The following is a 15,000-nucleotide window of genomic DNA, read 5'->3' as shown; positions in this document are numbered from 1 at the left end:
CTCAGAATATCTTTTTGCATTAACATTAAATCTATAAAGTTGGCAATGAGTTAGTGAAATGTTAGTATATTTTAAATAAAAAATATGCAAATGACCCTCTATTTCAGTAAACTTCACAAGATTGTTTTGTCATGCTCTTTCTTCAGCTTACCTATTCTGTAAATAAAGTACTTCTTGATTCACATTTTGGTATTTGTATCTTCAAATATGGCAAATATCTTATCATATTTCTCTTCCTACAATTCATTAGTACTCATATACATGTCTAGAACCAAATCATAATTACATACACAGGAGAAAGATGAAAATATCCATGCACATTTAAAAGATTCCTCACCCTCTCCTTCTCTCTCACTTCCTCATACACTCTCTCTCTCTCTCTCTCTCTTCTCTCTCTTCCCTCTTCTTTCCTCTTTCTCTCTCTTCTCTCTCTCTTCTCCCCCCTTCTCTCTCTTCCCCTCCCTCTCTCTCTCTCTCCCTCTCCTCCTCTCCTCTCTCTCTTCCTCTCCCCTCTCTCTCTCTTCCACTCCTCTCTCTCTCTCTTCCACTCCTCTCCCTTCCCCTCCCGTCTCCCTCTCCCTTCCCTCCCTTCCCTCTCTCTTCCCTCTCCTCCCTCCTCTCTCTCCTCTCCTCCTCCCTCTCCCCTATCTCTCTCTCTCTCTCCCCCCTTCTCTCTCTTTCCCCTTATCTCTCTCTCTTCCCTCCTATCTCTCTCTCTCTCTCTCTCTCTCCCTCCCCTCCCTCCCTCCTCCCCTCCCCTCCTCTCCCTCCCTCTCCTCTCCCTCTCCCTCTCCCTCTCCCTCTCTCCCTCTCCCTCCCTCTCCCACTCTTTCTTTTTCCATATCCCTCTAAAAATTACTTTTAAAGACATATTCAAGGAAAATCTGAAAAATGTATTCTTGAAAATGAAATTAGTCTTGACAATGAAAAAAAAAAGTGCCAACAGAAAATATAAGCACTGAGAATAAAAGAAGTAAAACCAATGTGCTCTTTTACTTTTTAAACTAAACAACTTATGCCTAACAACACTCAAAAATCTTAATAAGATAAACTAACCATATTATTTATCCTTTCTTTTCTCTGTTTTACATCTTTGGTTTCTGTGACCACTACATCTTATACTTTGACAAAATAGCTGAGTCATCATGCATATACCTAATAAATCCTTGACAGCTTTCCTCATATATTTCTCCATCCAAGCTAAACATACAAAACAAATACAAGGACACACATAAAAAAGCGAAGATAAGGCTAACACTAAACTATGACATCTAGTCCTGGTGAAGATGAACACTATGGTTATCAACATTTAAATATAAGTAAAATAAATGAATAAGTGCCAGCATTAGTGGTTAGATAAATAATGACGTTGCATCGACATACAAAGCATGCACAAGAATAAAAGATAATTACCTTGACTTTGCAATTGCTCTCTTCAGTTCTTTCTGCAACGTCTTCACTCTTGTCTCTGCCTCGTGGTATAATGCTGAAGTGCGGCGGTGGTCTGCTGCACTTTCCAACTTCTCCTTCTCAGCATCGTTAACCTGATTGAAAATCACAAGAAAAGGTTATGCCACTAACAGTTCTTGTACTGAAATTTTTTTTTTAGTTAAATGGTAAATAATTTAAAAGTAAAAAAAAAAATTACATAATAAAATGATACAATAAATATACATTTTTCATACTAAAGTTAATTATTATTATCCTAGGCAATATAACACTCACATAATCTTCACAATATTTTGATCATGGACCTGATTAAATATTAGTGATACAAAATTTCATATCTGGTAAAATTAGGAAATAATCACACAAAGGAACTACTCACTCATACTCCAATATCCATTCGGGAATCCCTAATATTCACTGTTATTGTTAGTTGTTAAGTACATTTTGGAGTGGAGTTGCCAAATATCTCTGGTAAACAACCTAATTTACAGGAATGATATTTCCATTTTTTTTAACTGAGGGCAGCTCAAAGGTACCTTGGAAGTTGCATGATTAAGCATTTCCTGCCAGGTATGGTCAAAGACACAACCCTTCTGCATGAGTCCCTCTTCTGCCAAGAAAACCATCTCCCGAGCTGCAGCATGTTGACTCATGGCACGTTCATATCGCACAGCTGCTATCTGGGTTTCCCTGAGTGCCTAAATATGCGAGAAAAAAAATGCTTCATTCTGCATTCTTAATTCATTGTCATATAAAGTGATGCAGTCATCAAGTCAGGACTCTTGATGACTTGCCAAAAATTTCCCTATATGAAATATTCATTCACTGTCTGAAGGTTTTTCCATTGCAAATCATGTGCCTCAAGAGTAAATGTTTCTTTCTCACTTGTGAGCATTTTCTTTATAATCAGACAGTGGCAATACTAAAAACTCAAATTAAAACTTAGGATCTCTTTCAGTAGCTAATAAGTCATTCTAATGCAATAACTTGAGAGAAAATCCATATCACTATGTGACTTACAAAAAACCCTATAATATAGATGGAGGCAGAAAGTATGATTTTATAAACTCATAATAATAACCATAATAAATAGGTCTACTTAATAACCATATGATGTCCATTTATACTACTCAATATTATACTTTCGATTCAAGTGTTCCAATGTAGTCAAAGTTTTGGTAATTGTGGACAAGACTGCAAGAATGTAATGAATACTGCCTTACAAATAACTGCAGAAGCAATCGATAAGACTATCCTTCCCCGAGACTGGGGAATAATGTATAGGTTTGATTAAGTGTGAGTTCAGGCATAAATATAGATGTAGGTTAGTTTAGGTTATGTTATGTTTCTGGCTGGAGTATTGACCCATTGATGCCAGGTATATGTACTGCTGACTGAAGTTTTCATTAGTGAATTCTATCTGAACATAGAAAGCTCCACAAGTGCTCAGCCACCAAGGAACCAATGTTACCTTACCTGATTTCCCCTTTTCCCAAATTTTTTTATTTATTTTATTTATTTTTTTTTATAATACTATTAATATTGAAAATGAAATTATTATTATTATTATTGACATTAAGATGATGATAATGTTATCATTAATACTAATATGATTGATTTTTCTTTCTTTTTTTATCAAGGAAAAGGGTAAATGGGAATTAACTACTTGGTGATTATACACTTATGTAACCATCTTTATGTAAGGACAACCAATAAATAAAAAAAATGCAGTGGACATGGCAAGTACTCTTGTCATTCCAGCATCTATAGTGTAAAGGATTTAGTCTCAGGGGGATGCACTCTGATTGGTAACAATTACCAAATATCTTACTATACCTGTTTGGCTCGAATGCGGGCATCGTAGTATGGACGAGACTGTTCCACGCATTTCCCTAATCTTTTGGCAAGAGCATCTATCCGCTGCGTAGAATCAGCGAGAAGTTGTCGGAACTGCATTCGGGCTTCCTGTTCAGGAAAACAGAGTTTGGACTGACTAAATGAAGTAACTAATTTGTATTACAATAAAAGGGGAAAAAAAGGACAGACTTATATAAATACAACTTAGAACATTACAATTATATTCTTACTTACATCAAGGTCAACTTCTAATTTGTTTATGGTATCAGTGGAGGTGTTGAGACATTCCAGTTCCACCTGTTCAGAAAAGAAGAACGATATTTGGTAATATATATTTGTCTTGTAGCTAAAACTACATCACTGATGATCCACCAAAATAATTTCTGTATTAACTGATAATACAATTTACATATAAAAGTAATGACACCAGAGGTTACTGTTGGAAGATACAAGATGTATTGATTTTAATATAAGGATTTACTGTAGGTAAGAAGAAACAACATATAAAACATACCTGATTTTTAAAAATTGACTAATATATGGTAACTGAGAATAAATATACACACACATGCATATGCATATGCACACACACACACACACACACACACACACACACACACACACACACACACACACACACACACACACACACACACACTGTATTTCTCACAGCCTGTATGTCAGAATAAAGTATGTCTATCAGTTTCCATTTCCTTTTTTCTTCATAGAATTTAGAGGAAAATATAACAGTGTGCTTTCTGTCCTGAAAAGAAAATATCTTTTGTGCCTAGTGACTGTGACTGATATTATTTACAAAACAGAAATATGAAGAAAATATTCTTAAAATCATAGAGTGCTATATGAAATTTACAGGTAACTTTACAGTATAGGTACAATATATCTAATAATTACACAGACCATTGGCTAATAATCTTTTCTGCCACCACACCCTCTCTCTGCATTTGGTCCTTACATCCAGGCCATCAACCCTACAACTTCAATCAAATGTTAAAAATCTCACCTTAATCAAAAGAAAAGAAAGAAATTCTTATTTTTTTTCTATGCCTTCCCCACCCCCTGGAAGTTACCCTCTCCCCCTCCCACTGGTAAAGAACCACTGACAGACAAATGTAGGTCATCACTAGGATATCTTCTAATGATGTTCTTAACACGTTTTTGTTTTTATAACTGATGCTCTTTAATTTTAAAAGTCAGTTACGCTTTAAAAATAATAGTCTGAAAGCGTCTAATAAATATTAAATTAATTCATAGCAACTAATTAATAACTTGCTATTGTTTAACACAACATTATCTACCCCACATTCATAAGGTATCAATAGATAGGCATTGGTTTAACTAACGCCTACATCATATTTACTGAAGTTGTTTCAGCCCAAGCACAACATAAACGACGCAAAGGGAGTCCTCCAACCTGAATTCGAGGGTCAGGTGCCTCGTCAAACACATCAGCAGGCAGGGTGTCGCTATTGGCACACCGCATATTGGTGTCACTCAGGTCCACCTCCTCCATGCTTGATTCCCGCTTGTCCTCTAGGGTGCCCATATCCTCTCTTGTGTCATGCTACCTCGCCCATTACACAAACCGTGGCCCTAATCTACAGGGAAGCAAAGGTTTGTCGATTTCGAGCCTCAGCCAATTTCGTCTGCAGATGGTGTGGTGTTATAGACGATTGAAAACGAAGGATACAAAGAGTTTTGGTGTTTGATCGCAATGTCTTATAGGTTCTAATTTCTTTAATTTCCAGTATGTATGAAATCCGATCCTCAACTATAAACACCTGATAGATCATTGATAGATTCCTTATATCGTCTATATCCCCGTCAGAAAGTGGGCGGAAGAGCCATTATTTCAATGCTAAATGATGGATTAAAATCCCTTTAATGTAGAATTGTGTAAATAATTAGTTGTTTTCATTTCATCTTATCCCATGTCCAAAGTTGGCGTCAGTTCATACTTAAAACACGTGGTAACCAACGAAAATATTGTGGGGCGAGCTGTCTAGCAGAAGACACGTAGACGGGACAATAGTATGGCAAGAGTATGGAGTCGTACGAGAAATGATGATAAGGGAAATGAAACATGAATATGAGGGCATGAAAATGCCTTCTTTTGAGGAGATGATCACAATAAAACAAACAAATTCAGATGGTATGGGGATTGGAAAGACCATCCATTAATAAAAGAATAGTGGAATAAAGCAAAATGAGGAAATGAGCTGAAGTGCGAGCATGACATGAGAGAATGAGGAAGTAAGAGATTAAGAAAAAAAAAGTGGGTATATTAGAAGGGTGTGAGAACACCAGGAAAAATATGTTAGGATTGATGGAGTAAGTATAAGGTTGAGAAATAATGGAATGGAAGATGGGAAAAGAGAATTTTAAAGGAAGGAATAGTGCATTAAAATGAGGCAAATGATTCGGAATTGACAAAAAGCAATGCTCATCTCATAAAACAATTCAGATAATAAGAATTTGAAGTAGAACCTGTCTACAGTGAATGGACAGTGTCAGGAATACGAGGAGATTCTAAGATGTATAATAAATGCAAACACAAACACATCATTAGCACCTGCAACATCTCAAGGGCACCCCATAACATTTCTTGTTGCAAGGGAAGACGTGCAGATGATTGGTTCAATATGAGCAAGAAGCAAGTGTATGACACAAAAATGATTTAGAATGAGTGGGGGAAATGAGGAATACTTTGAGAAATTAGAGACAGAAAATAGATATAACACGCAAATAAGGCGTAATGAGGGAAATTAGCGAGAAAGAGAAATATAGGGCAGTTTGGATGAATAAAAATACTTGTATGATTGGTATAATGAAATGATACAGAAAATTTTACATCTCCACTCATAAAAAATAGTGAAGTTTATGAGTAGACTATGAAATATGATATTAAAAGAAAAAACAATCCTCTCTTCATAAGGGTAATGATAGCATTCAAATATACTCTCCTCTCACAAGTAAAAAAAGAAAAGAAAAATACAAGAAATATAAGCTTTAAACCCTAACATAAAATCCGATCTCCACGAGGATAATAAAAATATTCACTTCCGCCCCCTTCAAAGGTAAGAAAAAAGGAAAATAAAATAAAAATATAAGAAATATGAACTTAAAACACTAAAATAAAATCCTCTCTCCACAAGGATAAATAAAAATATTCACATCCACTCCCTTCAAAGACAAGAAAATAGGAAAAGAAAAGAAAGACAAAGATCAAAGAAGTGAATAAGAGTCAGAACCCTAGGTAAACAAACCACCCATTGACACTGTGCGAAGTCAGGCCCCTCGTGTGATCCCGGAAAATTTTTGCTTTCCCACTGGTTCGCTTTGCTTTTGGCGTAAACCATTGGATAATTGGGAAGATCAGGTCTTTTTGGATTGCCAGTGTGAGTATGAGGATGTGTTTTACTTGTTGGTGGTGGTTCTTATTTTGAAAATTCGAAGGTGGATGGAATCGACCCCGATGTCAGGCTGTGACACCTGTGAATTGTGTTTTTTAGTATTGAATCTTGTGTTTTAAATGTAAACTGTGTAAACTACTTTTGGCCAATTTTATTATATGTATTGCTTTGAGACCATTGATAACAGTTAATTGAATGTAGCTTTACACAATGTACGTTTTATTTTCAATTCGATTTAGCCCTCAGACTTTGAGCATTCTTTCCTTCACCCCCCTCCCCCCCCACACACACGTTAGGGTTTTATACATATTGTCAGATTACATTGATTTAAACATCGTGTCCATTGTCACAGAAGGATTTTTGTCATATGTTCTCGAAATGTCTCCCAGAGCAATTGACATGATGTTGCATTGATAAGAAACTGAAGTAATAAGAAAAAATAATCTTCAAATTAAATTAAATTCATCTGTCTTTCCAAGGAGGACAGGGAACACAGCAATAGATTAAGAGGATTGAGATTTCAATTAGAGAGAGAGAGAGAGTGAGAAATAGAATTGAAACAAACACAAAAGTAAGTTTTATTTTACCTCATTGGAGATTTAATTGATCTTACTGTGTGCAAAGTTCATGCATGTACTACTCATGCTGCTAAACTAGTTGCTGTTCATTTTCTGGAGAACTGACAGTGAGGAGACAGGTGAATATTCGACTTCTCATATAGAGTATGTGCAACAAAAACATATCCAATCGACCTTCTTTTTATACCAGCTATGTTACACAGCTTGCGATCGTGCTATTGTAATTGATGATTTATTTTCATTCAGCTTCATAAATATTTGCTGGAAATTAAGTCATAGGTTGCTGTTGATGAGGTTATTGGATGGTGGGACAAGAGCCTCCATCTTTTTATATACTGTCATGTGATATCATTATTGGTGTTTTGTTTAATTGATATTTCCTACATCCTACAACTATTTGTTGTAGGATGTCAAATATAAAATATGAAAATCATTTGATTGTGTGATCATATTTCATTAGTATATTCTGTTTTCAATTTTAGATGTCTTATGAAACTAAAGGCAGACTCATTGATACATTAGGTCTGTATCACCAGTATTGTTTAATAAGGCAGAGTTTCATATATTTATTGCTATATTCTGAATGCTCAAGTGTTGTTTGTTTCTGCTTATACAGATATTGTTAGTGCAATCTCAGACATAGTTGAGAGTTTCTGTTTACGTAATGTCCCTCCATATTTTGTTTTGTTTAATAATGTGAACTTTATTTTCATTTATTTCCAGCTGGAATTGAACTATGAAAGAAGGATTTTTTTCTTTGCATTTTGTATTTTGCCATTTTTTCATTGTCTTAAAATTGATGCATCCTCCAAGAAGTATCAGCTTGCTCTAGAAGATGACTTGAGGTTTTCAGTCCTGCATTCTGTTATTTGATTTATGAGTTTATGCCATTCTGACAGTGGATAAGAGGTTAGACAGACATCAAGATTTGCACTACAGAAATAGTTTTCATTTGAAAAGTATGAGATGCTTTACACAAACATCAAGATTTATACTCCAAAATTAATTTTCACTTGAAAAATATGTGATGCCTTTATTTCATGATGTTATATTGTCTGTACTGGAACCATATAAGGTGAATGATGTCCAGCAGTTTGAAGTAAATACTCCATATGCACTTATGTTATTGCTTCTTAAAGGTAAATCAACATCATATTAAGAGAAATACAGAATTCATAGTCAGCCTTTAAAAGTGAATCATAACCGAGAGAAGCCAAATTGTAGAAGGATCAGTTGGCATTACTGAATAACATTTAAGCATTTAAGCATTTCAATGTTTTCTCAGCTGGTTATGATTTTTGTAAAAAAAAAGAAAATAGAAAATAGTATATATATATATATCTATATCTGTCTTTCTATTTATGTATATAAACACACACACACACACACACACACACACACACACACACACACACACACACACACACACACACACACACACATATATATATATATATATATATATATATATATATGTATATATATGTATATATATGTATATATATGTATATATATAATATATATATATATATATATATATATATATATATATATATACATATATATACACATATATATACATATATATATACATATATATACATATAATATATACATATATATACATATATATATATACATATACACAACCACACACACACACACACATATATATATATATATATATATATATATATATATATATATATATATATATATATATATATATATATATATATGTGTGTGTGTATATATATATATATACCTACATACACACACACACACACACACACACATATATATATATATATATATATATATATATATATATATATATATATATATATATATATATATATATAGATATATTATGCATTATGGATACAGTACCACTCCATGACTTATGAAATGCACTTTTTTTTTACTTGGTTAGATAAAGTAAATTTTGAAAAATTCTTTACTCTGTAGTTTGTATTTACATATTGGTCCTTCATGCCTTGCTGGTCAACATAATGGAAAGTGTAATTACTGCTCTGGACCATGATCTTACCACTGCTTTACAGCCTCTTAATAATATTTTGATAATCTTTGCTTTGCAAGATATAATTCTTTGAAAATGATATATGTCTGTTTAAGAACTTTTAAGTTTAGATCATTATCAGTCCCATCTCATTTCCATCACTGGCTACATCTCACCTCAGACTTTCTTTATCTTACAGGTATACTTCCATCATGTAATAGATTTCTCAAAAAAACAATACTGATTGCCTGTCAATCAGTAATAAAGCGCTTTTTTTATTGCCACTTACCATTTTTTAATTTGTATACCTCCATTCAAATACAACTACATACTGTTCATGAAGTAATTATGATTTTAGATATGACACTTCATTTGTTTAGTTTTTGCACCTGGAATTCACACCCTTTAATATGTACTTTTTGGTATATCTTCATAAAGTATATAAAGTAAGGATACTGTGATGTATGTGGATATTTTATATATCAAAATCACTGCTTGAATTTTTTACTACTTGTAGATAAAATTGTCAAAAATCATACATGTATTATTCTTCATCATACATGTATTATTTTTCATCATACACATTACTTTTCCCTTTAAATTCTAAACCCTAGCAAATCCTTTGTTGCATTTGTGTGAAATTTGGTCCATCTGCCTTATCAAAATAAACTTTACATCATATCTTAACAGGTTTACAACAACTAGTTCCTATTTCCTGGAAGGATTCTCAGGGCCTTTTTCTCTGCAATAATCAACGTATCATGTATATTCCAGGATGTCTTTGTCCTTGTTGTCTACCTAACCGTGCAGACTTCCCTGTCCGACCTTCTTGGAGTTTACATCAATTTCCAAGCCACAGCTTACTTTTATTGTTCCTCTATCTCCTTTTCTCGTTCATAACTTACATTCCCCACTCAAAACTTAGTCCTCCCTGGGATACCTTATTGTCCCCCCGTCACAGCTTACTGTACTGCTGACTACAATTTACCAAAAAACGTAATAAACCCCTTTCTAGACGTGGCATCGGGACCAATCACTATAGCTAAGTGCCGGCTGTCGTAACATGTCATCCTACCCTCCGCGGCACAACATACCCACAACTTAATGAACCCCTTGCAACATCTTACTCAGCCCCTCCCTCCCCACCTTTCTTCTTATGTAACCCCCATAGAGTGATTGTGGACAAGAAGCTTGCATAGTTGTTGATTATCAGCGAACCACCCCGGAGGAATACAGGACGAGGGAAAACACCAGTCGTAGGTTTAGGAAGGCAATTTCGCGGGGACGCCGAAAGTACTTCGCGGTTACGGGGCGGTCTAAGCAAGGAGGTTCGTCGGCGGGAGGGCAATGCGGACGACGTTGCATCACGGGCGTGCCTGAGGCGACGCGGCGCCCACACGTCCTCACGTCCGTCGCCAGGTGGTGGTTTGCGCTTTCGTCATAGTGCAGCGCTACAGGATTTATTGTATGGGATGGAAGGGAAAAAGTGGAATAGGAAAAATCGGATGAGAAGGGGAATGGAAAGATTAGTAGGACGACGGTGGACGGGTAAGATGACGAGGGAACATGGAAGTAAACATGGACATCAACATCACAAGTGCGATTATCGCCATGAACAAAATCAATATCAACGTAATTGCCACCAGTATCATTATCTGCATCATCATCGTCAATATCATCATCATCGCACATCATTATGATAATCATCCTCGAGGACAACATAGCAACTTAGCTTGCAATAACGGGCCAACAGACAGCAACATGAGAGCACGGAAGGAATCTTGGCTAGGGCTATCCCAAGCCAGAGCGGACGGGAATGAAAGCGTGGAAGGAGGCTGGCTGTCGGTCTCTCGCTGTCACTCCTTCAGCGGCAAACACTCTCACGCTGTCACGCCAGGCACCTTCTCCGCGCTCGTCTGCTCTCTCCCTCGGCGCCGCGCCATCACCGTGACGTCTCGACGGAGCGCTTGGCCCCCCTCCCTCTCTTTCCTCTCCCTCCTCCCTCTCTTCTCTTCTCTTCTCTTCTAATTTCCCTCTACATTCCTCTTTTCTTCTCATCTCATGTCATCTCTTCCTCTCCTCTCTTCTCCTTTCCTCTCTATTCCTTTCCTTTCCTTTCCCCTTTCCCTCTCACTCTTCCTTCTCTCCTCCATCTCCTCCCTCTTTCTCTCACTCTCCCTTCTCTCCTCCATCCCCTCCCTCTCCCTACTCTCCTCCTCCCCCACTCTCTCCTATCATCTCCCCCTCCCTTCCCGTCCCTCCCTCTAACCCCCCACTCTCCCTCTTCCTTACCCTCTCCTCTCCTCTCCTCTCCTCTCCTCTCCCTCCTCTCCTCCCCTCCCCTCCCCTCCCCTCCCCTCCCCTCCCAACGCATCATTCCCTCGCGCGCCACAGCAGGCCTGTTGTGCCCTTGCTAGCTTCCAATGTCGATTATATTTACGTTTTGTTTCTCGTTCCTATCTCCTTGTCCCTAGTTCGCTGTCCTTGCCCTTGTCCGCCTGCCTGTCCTCGTACGTCGCGGGTTGAGCGAACCGCTTTGGTCTTGAACCGTTAACGATATGTCGAACCGGTTGACCAGGGGAATGGTGTAAACTGGCTGTCAGCAGTGAGGTAAGGGTAAGGGTAAAGGGTTGGGATTTTGGTGTCATTATAGTAAGGCTAGTGAAGACTAATTTGTGAATGAAAATGTTGTTCAAGAATGTGTATATATTATTATGCCCGACTTATGTATACTTTGTCATGGATTCTGTTGACAGGACAGTACACTGTAGCCAAAAAAATCGTGCTGCACCATTTACTTAAAACTAAATGTACACAACCATGTCCACCACAAAACGTTAGATCACACTTATCACTCCTCGCACCACTGCCCTTCCGTAACACCCAAATTGCACGTCGATTATGGGAAGTCTTGGAATAAATGTAACATTATGATAAGTCTTTATGGCAGCGTGTATGCGTGTGCAGTCTCCGATGAAGCAGTGTGACAGGTACGGCAGCATGTTCCTTCGCGAATATGGAAGGAAACAGCGTGGCGGGTATGGTAGTACAACAGGCATGGTGATTGTATTGCGTCAGATATATCCAGAGTGATGTGTGATGGATAACCCTATTGCGGTATTTGTGAAGCTTGACAGGTACCGTGTGCTAGTGTGATGGCAGGCCAGGTGAGATGTGTTATGTGGAAGATGTGAAGACACGGGTGCTTGTAGTTTTCGGGATTACGTTCCTGGAAGATCGTAGCTGGGCAAGAGTTGTGGTTTGTGGAGAGGAAGGGATGGCTGGTTGTAGCATGGCAGGTGTGGTAGTGTGTTGCGGGAAAGTAGATTCAAGACTGCGGTGTGGCAGGTGAAGTCCCCGATGATGGCGGAGTGTAGGCCCCGCCCACTATAATGTACAGGGTGGTGCAGGACGCTCTCGACATTCCTCGTGTTTCTGAAGTGCCGTCGGCTTTATATTGTTCACCATACTTTTATTTACGTGATTGATAATCTTTGGTGATATTTTGATGATATCAATTGTAGTCGAATAATATTTTTTTGGTTTAGGTAAGATAAAAAAAGAGTGTGTATGGGGAAGCGAAGTTTTTGCGGCACTCTGCGTAGCACAGGCAAGCCCAAGAGCCAGGAAGAAGAGGTGGGGGGCGCCAGTGTGCTCCTACGATTGCTGGAGGAACCCTCCATTGCGTAGCGTGCAGTTTCTCTGGACTTCTGTACGTGTGCATCTGATGCTCTGAACAGTTTTGTAGTAGTTGTGTTAGGCTCATTCGCGAGCACCTTGCATTTCTGTCAGCTAACAGTGTTCTTTGCCGCTTTGTTGCCTGTATTTTTTCAGTGTTGGAGACGATAACCTTATTTCGTCAGGGTTGCGGAGACCTGTAGGACGAAGACGAGGGAGTAGCACAGAGCCCCTTGGTGTACCGTGTAGCGTAGGGCACAATAGTGGCGCTGTCGCTGGAATCTAGAAGGAAGTAAGAGCGATCCAGGAGGAGGTGCGGCAGCCTTGGGGGCTCCGCCGTGACCCGGGCTTCCAGGTGCTGCACACACACACATACCAGGTATTGCCTTGTCGGTATCTATACCTGCGATGCTGTGTCCCTCCGTCTGCCCCTGCTGGAGAGAGACGCCCTTGTCCCTCGCTCTTGACGGAAGAGTCAAAAGATAAAACCCTTAGGCCAGTACACGTCTTCCATCGCTTGGTAGATTTTAATTCGCTGTCTCACCTGGTAAAGTTCGGCAACGAGCGCATGTCTTCAGAGCGTTGCAAGTTAGTGTTACGTGTGTGAAGACGGTGTTCATGCTTGTCTGCTGCTTGTACTTTTTACTCTTTATAATGAAGAAGTATTGATGAAATCTTATAATAAAGCCTGACTTTGTTTAGTTACTTGTTCTTGAAGGACAACTGAGTTTGTTAAGATGGAAAGTAAATGACAGCTATTTGATATTCAGCATTTTTCTGCACTCGTCGTTGTCAAGTTTTTCTGGTGTTTACTGGCAGAAATAAACTAGTCTTTGGCATAGGGCATTTACTCTTGAGGTTTTGGTGGTTGCTCCTGTATTCTGTAAAGCTGCAGAGGGTTTCCTTTTGTTATTTTAAAAGTAATTATATTATTTTACAATTATCGCCAGTCGACATCATAAGCATTAAAATAACAGACAGACAAGCCGGTAGTAAGCTTATGTAGTTCGTACAGCCTTGATTATAAAGTAAGCGAGACGTTAAGTTCATATAAACGAAGAAAGAAATCGTAGTATGCGTGTCTTTGTGATGTGTCTAGTGTAGCCTGTTCATACATGGCCGAAGTATAGGGGCTTCGAACTAGTATAGGAATCGAATGTTGTGTAGGACGCGGAAATGGAAAATTATGGACGAGCTTTGGTCCCGCTTCTATCTCGTGTTCTTTTTCCTCCTCTTGCGCACAGGCCTAACTTTATCCGTAAAGAAGTGAGCAAGTTCAGTGAGACGCGGAAGCAGGAGCCAAAGACCCTCTTGGGAGAGACTTTGTAACGTCCGTGTTACATCATCGTCACATCTGGCTCCCCTCTCCCCCTCCCCTTCCATACTCCCCACTCCCCTCCCAGGTGACCAGAGCGGGGGCTATCGTAGTCTGAAAGGAAATTACCGTATTGGTACCTGGTCTCCTGTGCGAGAAGGTGAACTGTCTGTCTGCCTGCCTGCCTGCCTGCCCACCTGTACCGTTGCGTTGGTATATTCGGTGTTGTGACCGCTGGGACGCCCGCTCGCCTGCCTACACGTGCGCCGCCCAAGTCTCCGATATCTGTCGAGGTAGGTGTGCTGGGGGGGGGGGGTGTCATATTTTCACTTATTTTTTCGGGATTTATTTGTTTGCTATTTATTTAACTTTACAGAAAATGATGTTCATATGAATCGATTATGGTAAATACAAAGGAGTTGCAAGAAAAGCATAGTTTGGCAGTGCCTTACTCAAAAACCTGTTTGCTTAGAAGTCATCGCACGGGATGCATGTTGATCGAGCAAACGTAATCGTCGATGCAATGGGACACCTTATCGCGTTTTATGGCCTCAAGTGAACATTGTTTATAAACTGTAATGGTGGCCAGTTAACATGTCCGTCCGATCCTGGTTCTGTGTTGTCTGGTATTAGCTTTATCAAGGATTAATAAGGAAAATAAAGCTTGTGGTG

General features: G+C 38.5%; 2 protein-coding genes across 4 annotated transcripts in view; one reads left to right on the top strand and one right to left on the bottom strand.

Moving 5' to 3' along the window:
- LOC119595808 overlaps window positions 1–5,007 on the bottom strand; it is a 14,299-nt gene extending 9,292 nt beyond the window's left edge. For 2 of the 3 annotated variants that reach the window (XM_037944980.1, XM_037944979.1), the window contains exons 1-5: window positions 4,739–5,007; window positions 3,541–3,603; window positions 3,286–3,414; window positions 1,986–2,147; window positions 1,414–1,544 (exon numbers count right to left, since the gene is read on the bottom strand). In XM_037944980.1, the coding sequence (XP_037800908.1) occupies window positions 1,414–1,544; window positions 1,986–2,147; window positions 3,286–3,414; window positions 3,541–3,603; window positions 4,739–4,870 (617 nt within the window). In that variant the 5' untranslated portion in view covers window positions 4,871–5,007. The remainder of the gene's footprint in view (window positions 1–1,413; window positions 1,545–1,985; window positions 2,148–3,285; window positions 3,415–3,540; window positions 3,604–4,738) is intronic. The other variant, XM_037944981.1, reaches the window with a different exon arrangement.
- Window positions 5,008–12,949: 7,942 nt separating this feature from the next.
- Window positions 12,950–15,000, top strand: part of LOC119595547 (PTB domain-containing engulfment adapter protein 1-like) — an 80,668-nt gene continuing 78,617 nt past the window's right edge. Inside the window, exons 1-2 of the mRNA XM_037944664.1 lie at window positions 12,950–13,047; window positions 14,258–14,621. The gene's annotated coding sequence lies outside the window, so the exon portion shown is untranslated. The remainder of the gene's footprint in view (window positions 13,048–14,257; window positions 14,622–15,000) is intronic.

The sequence above is a fragment of the Penaeus monodon genome, chromosome 36 (assembly GCF_015228065.2).
Source record: "Penaeus monodon isolate SGIC_2016 chromosome 36, NSTDA_Pmon_1, whole genome shotgun sequence".
In the NCBI taxonomy this organism is placed as follows: domain Eukaryota; kingdom Metazoa; phylum Arthropoda; class Malacostraca; order Decapoda; family Penaeidae; genus Penaeus; species Penaeus monodon.
Note: the sequence above shows the minus strand (reverse complement) of the source record. Positions and strands in the feature narration are given on the sequence as shown.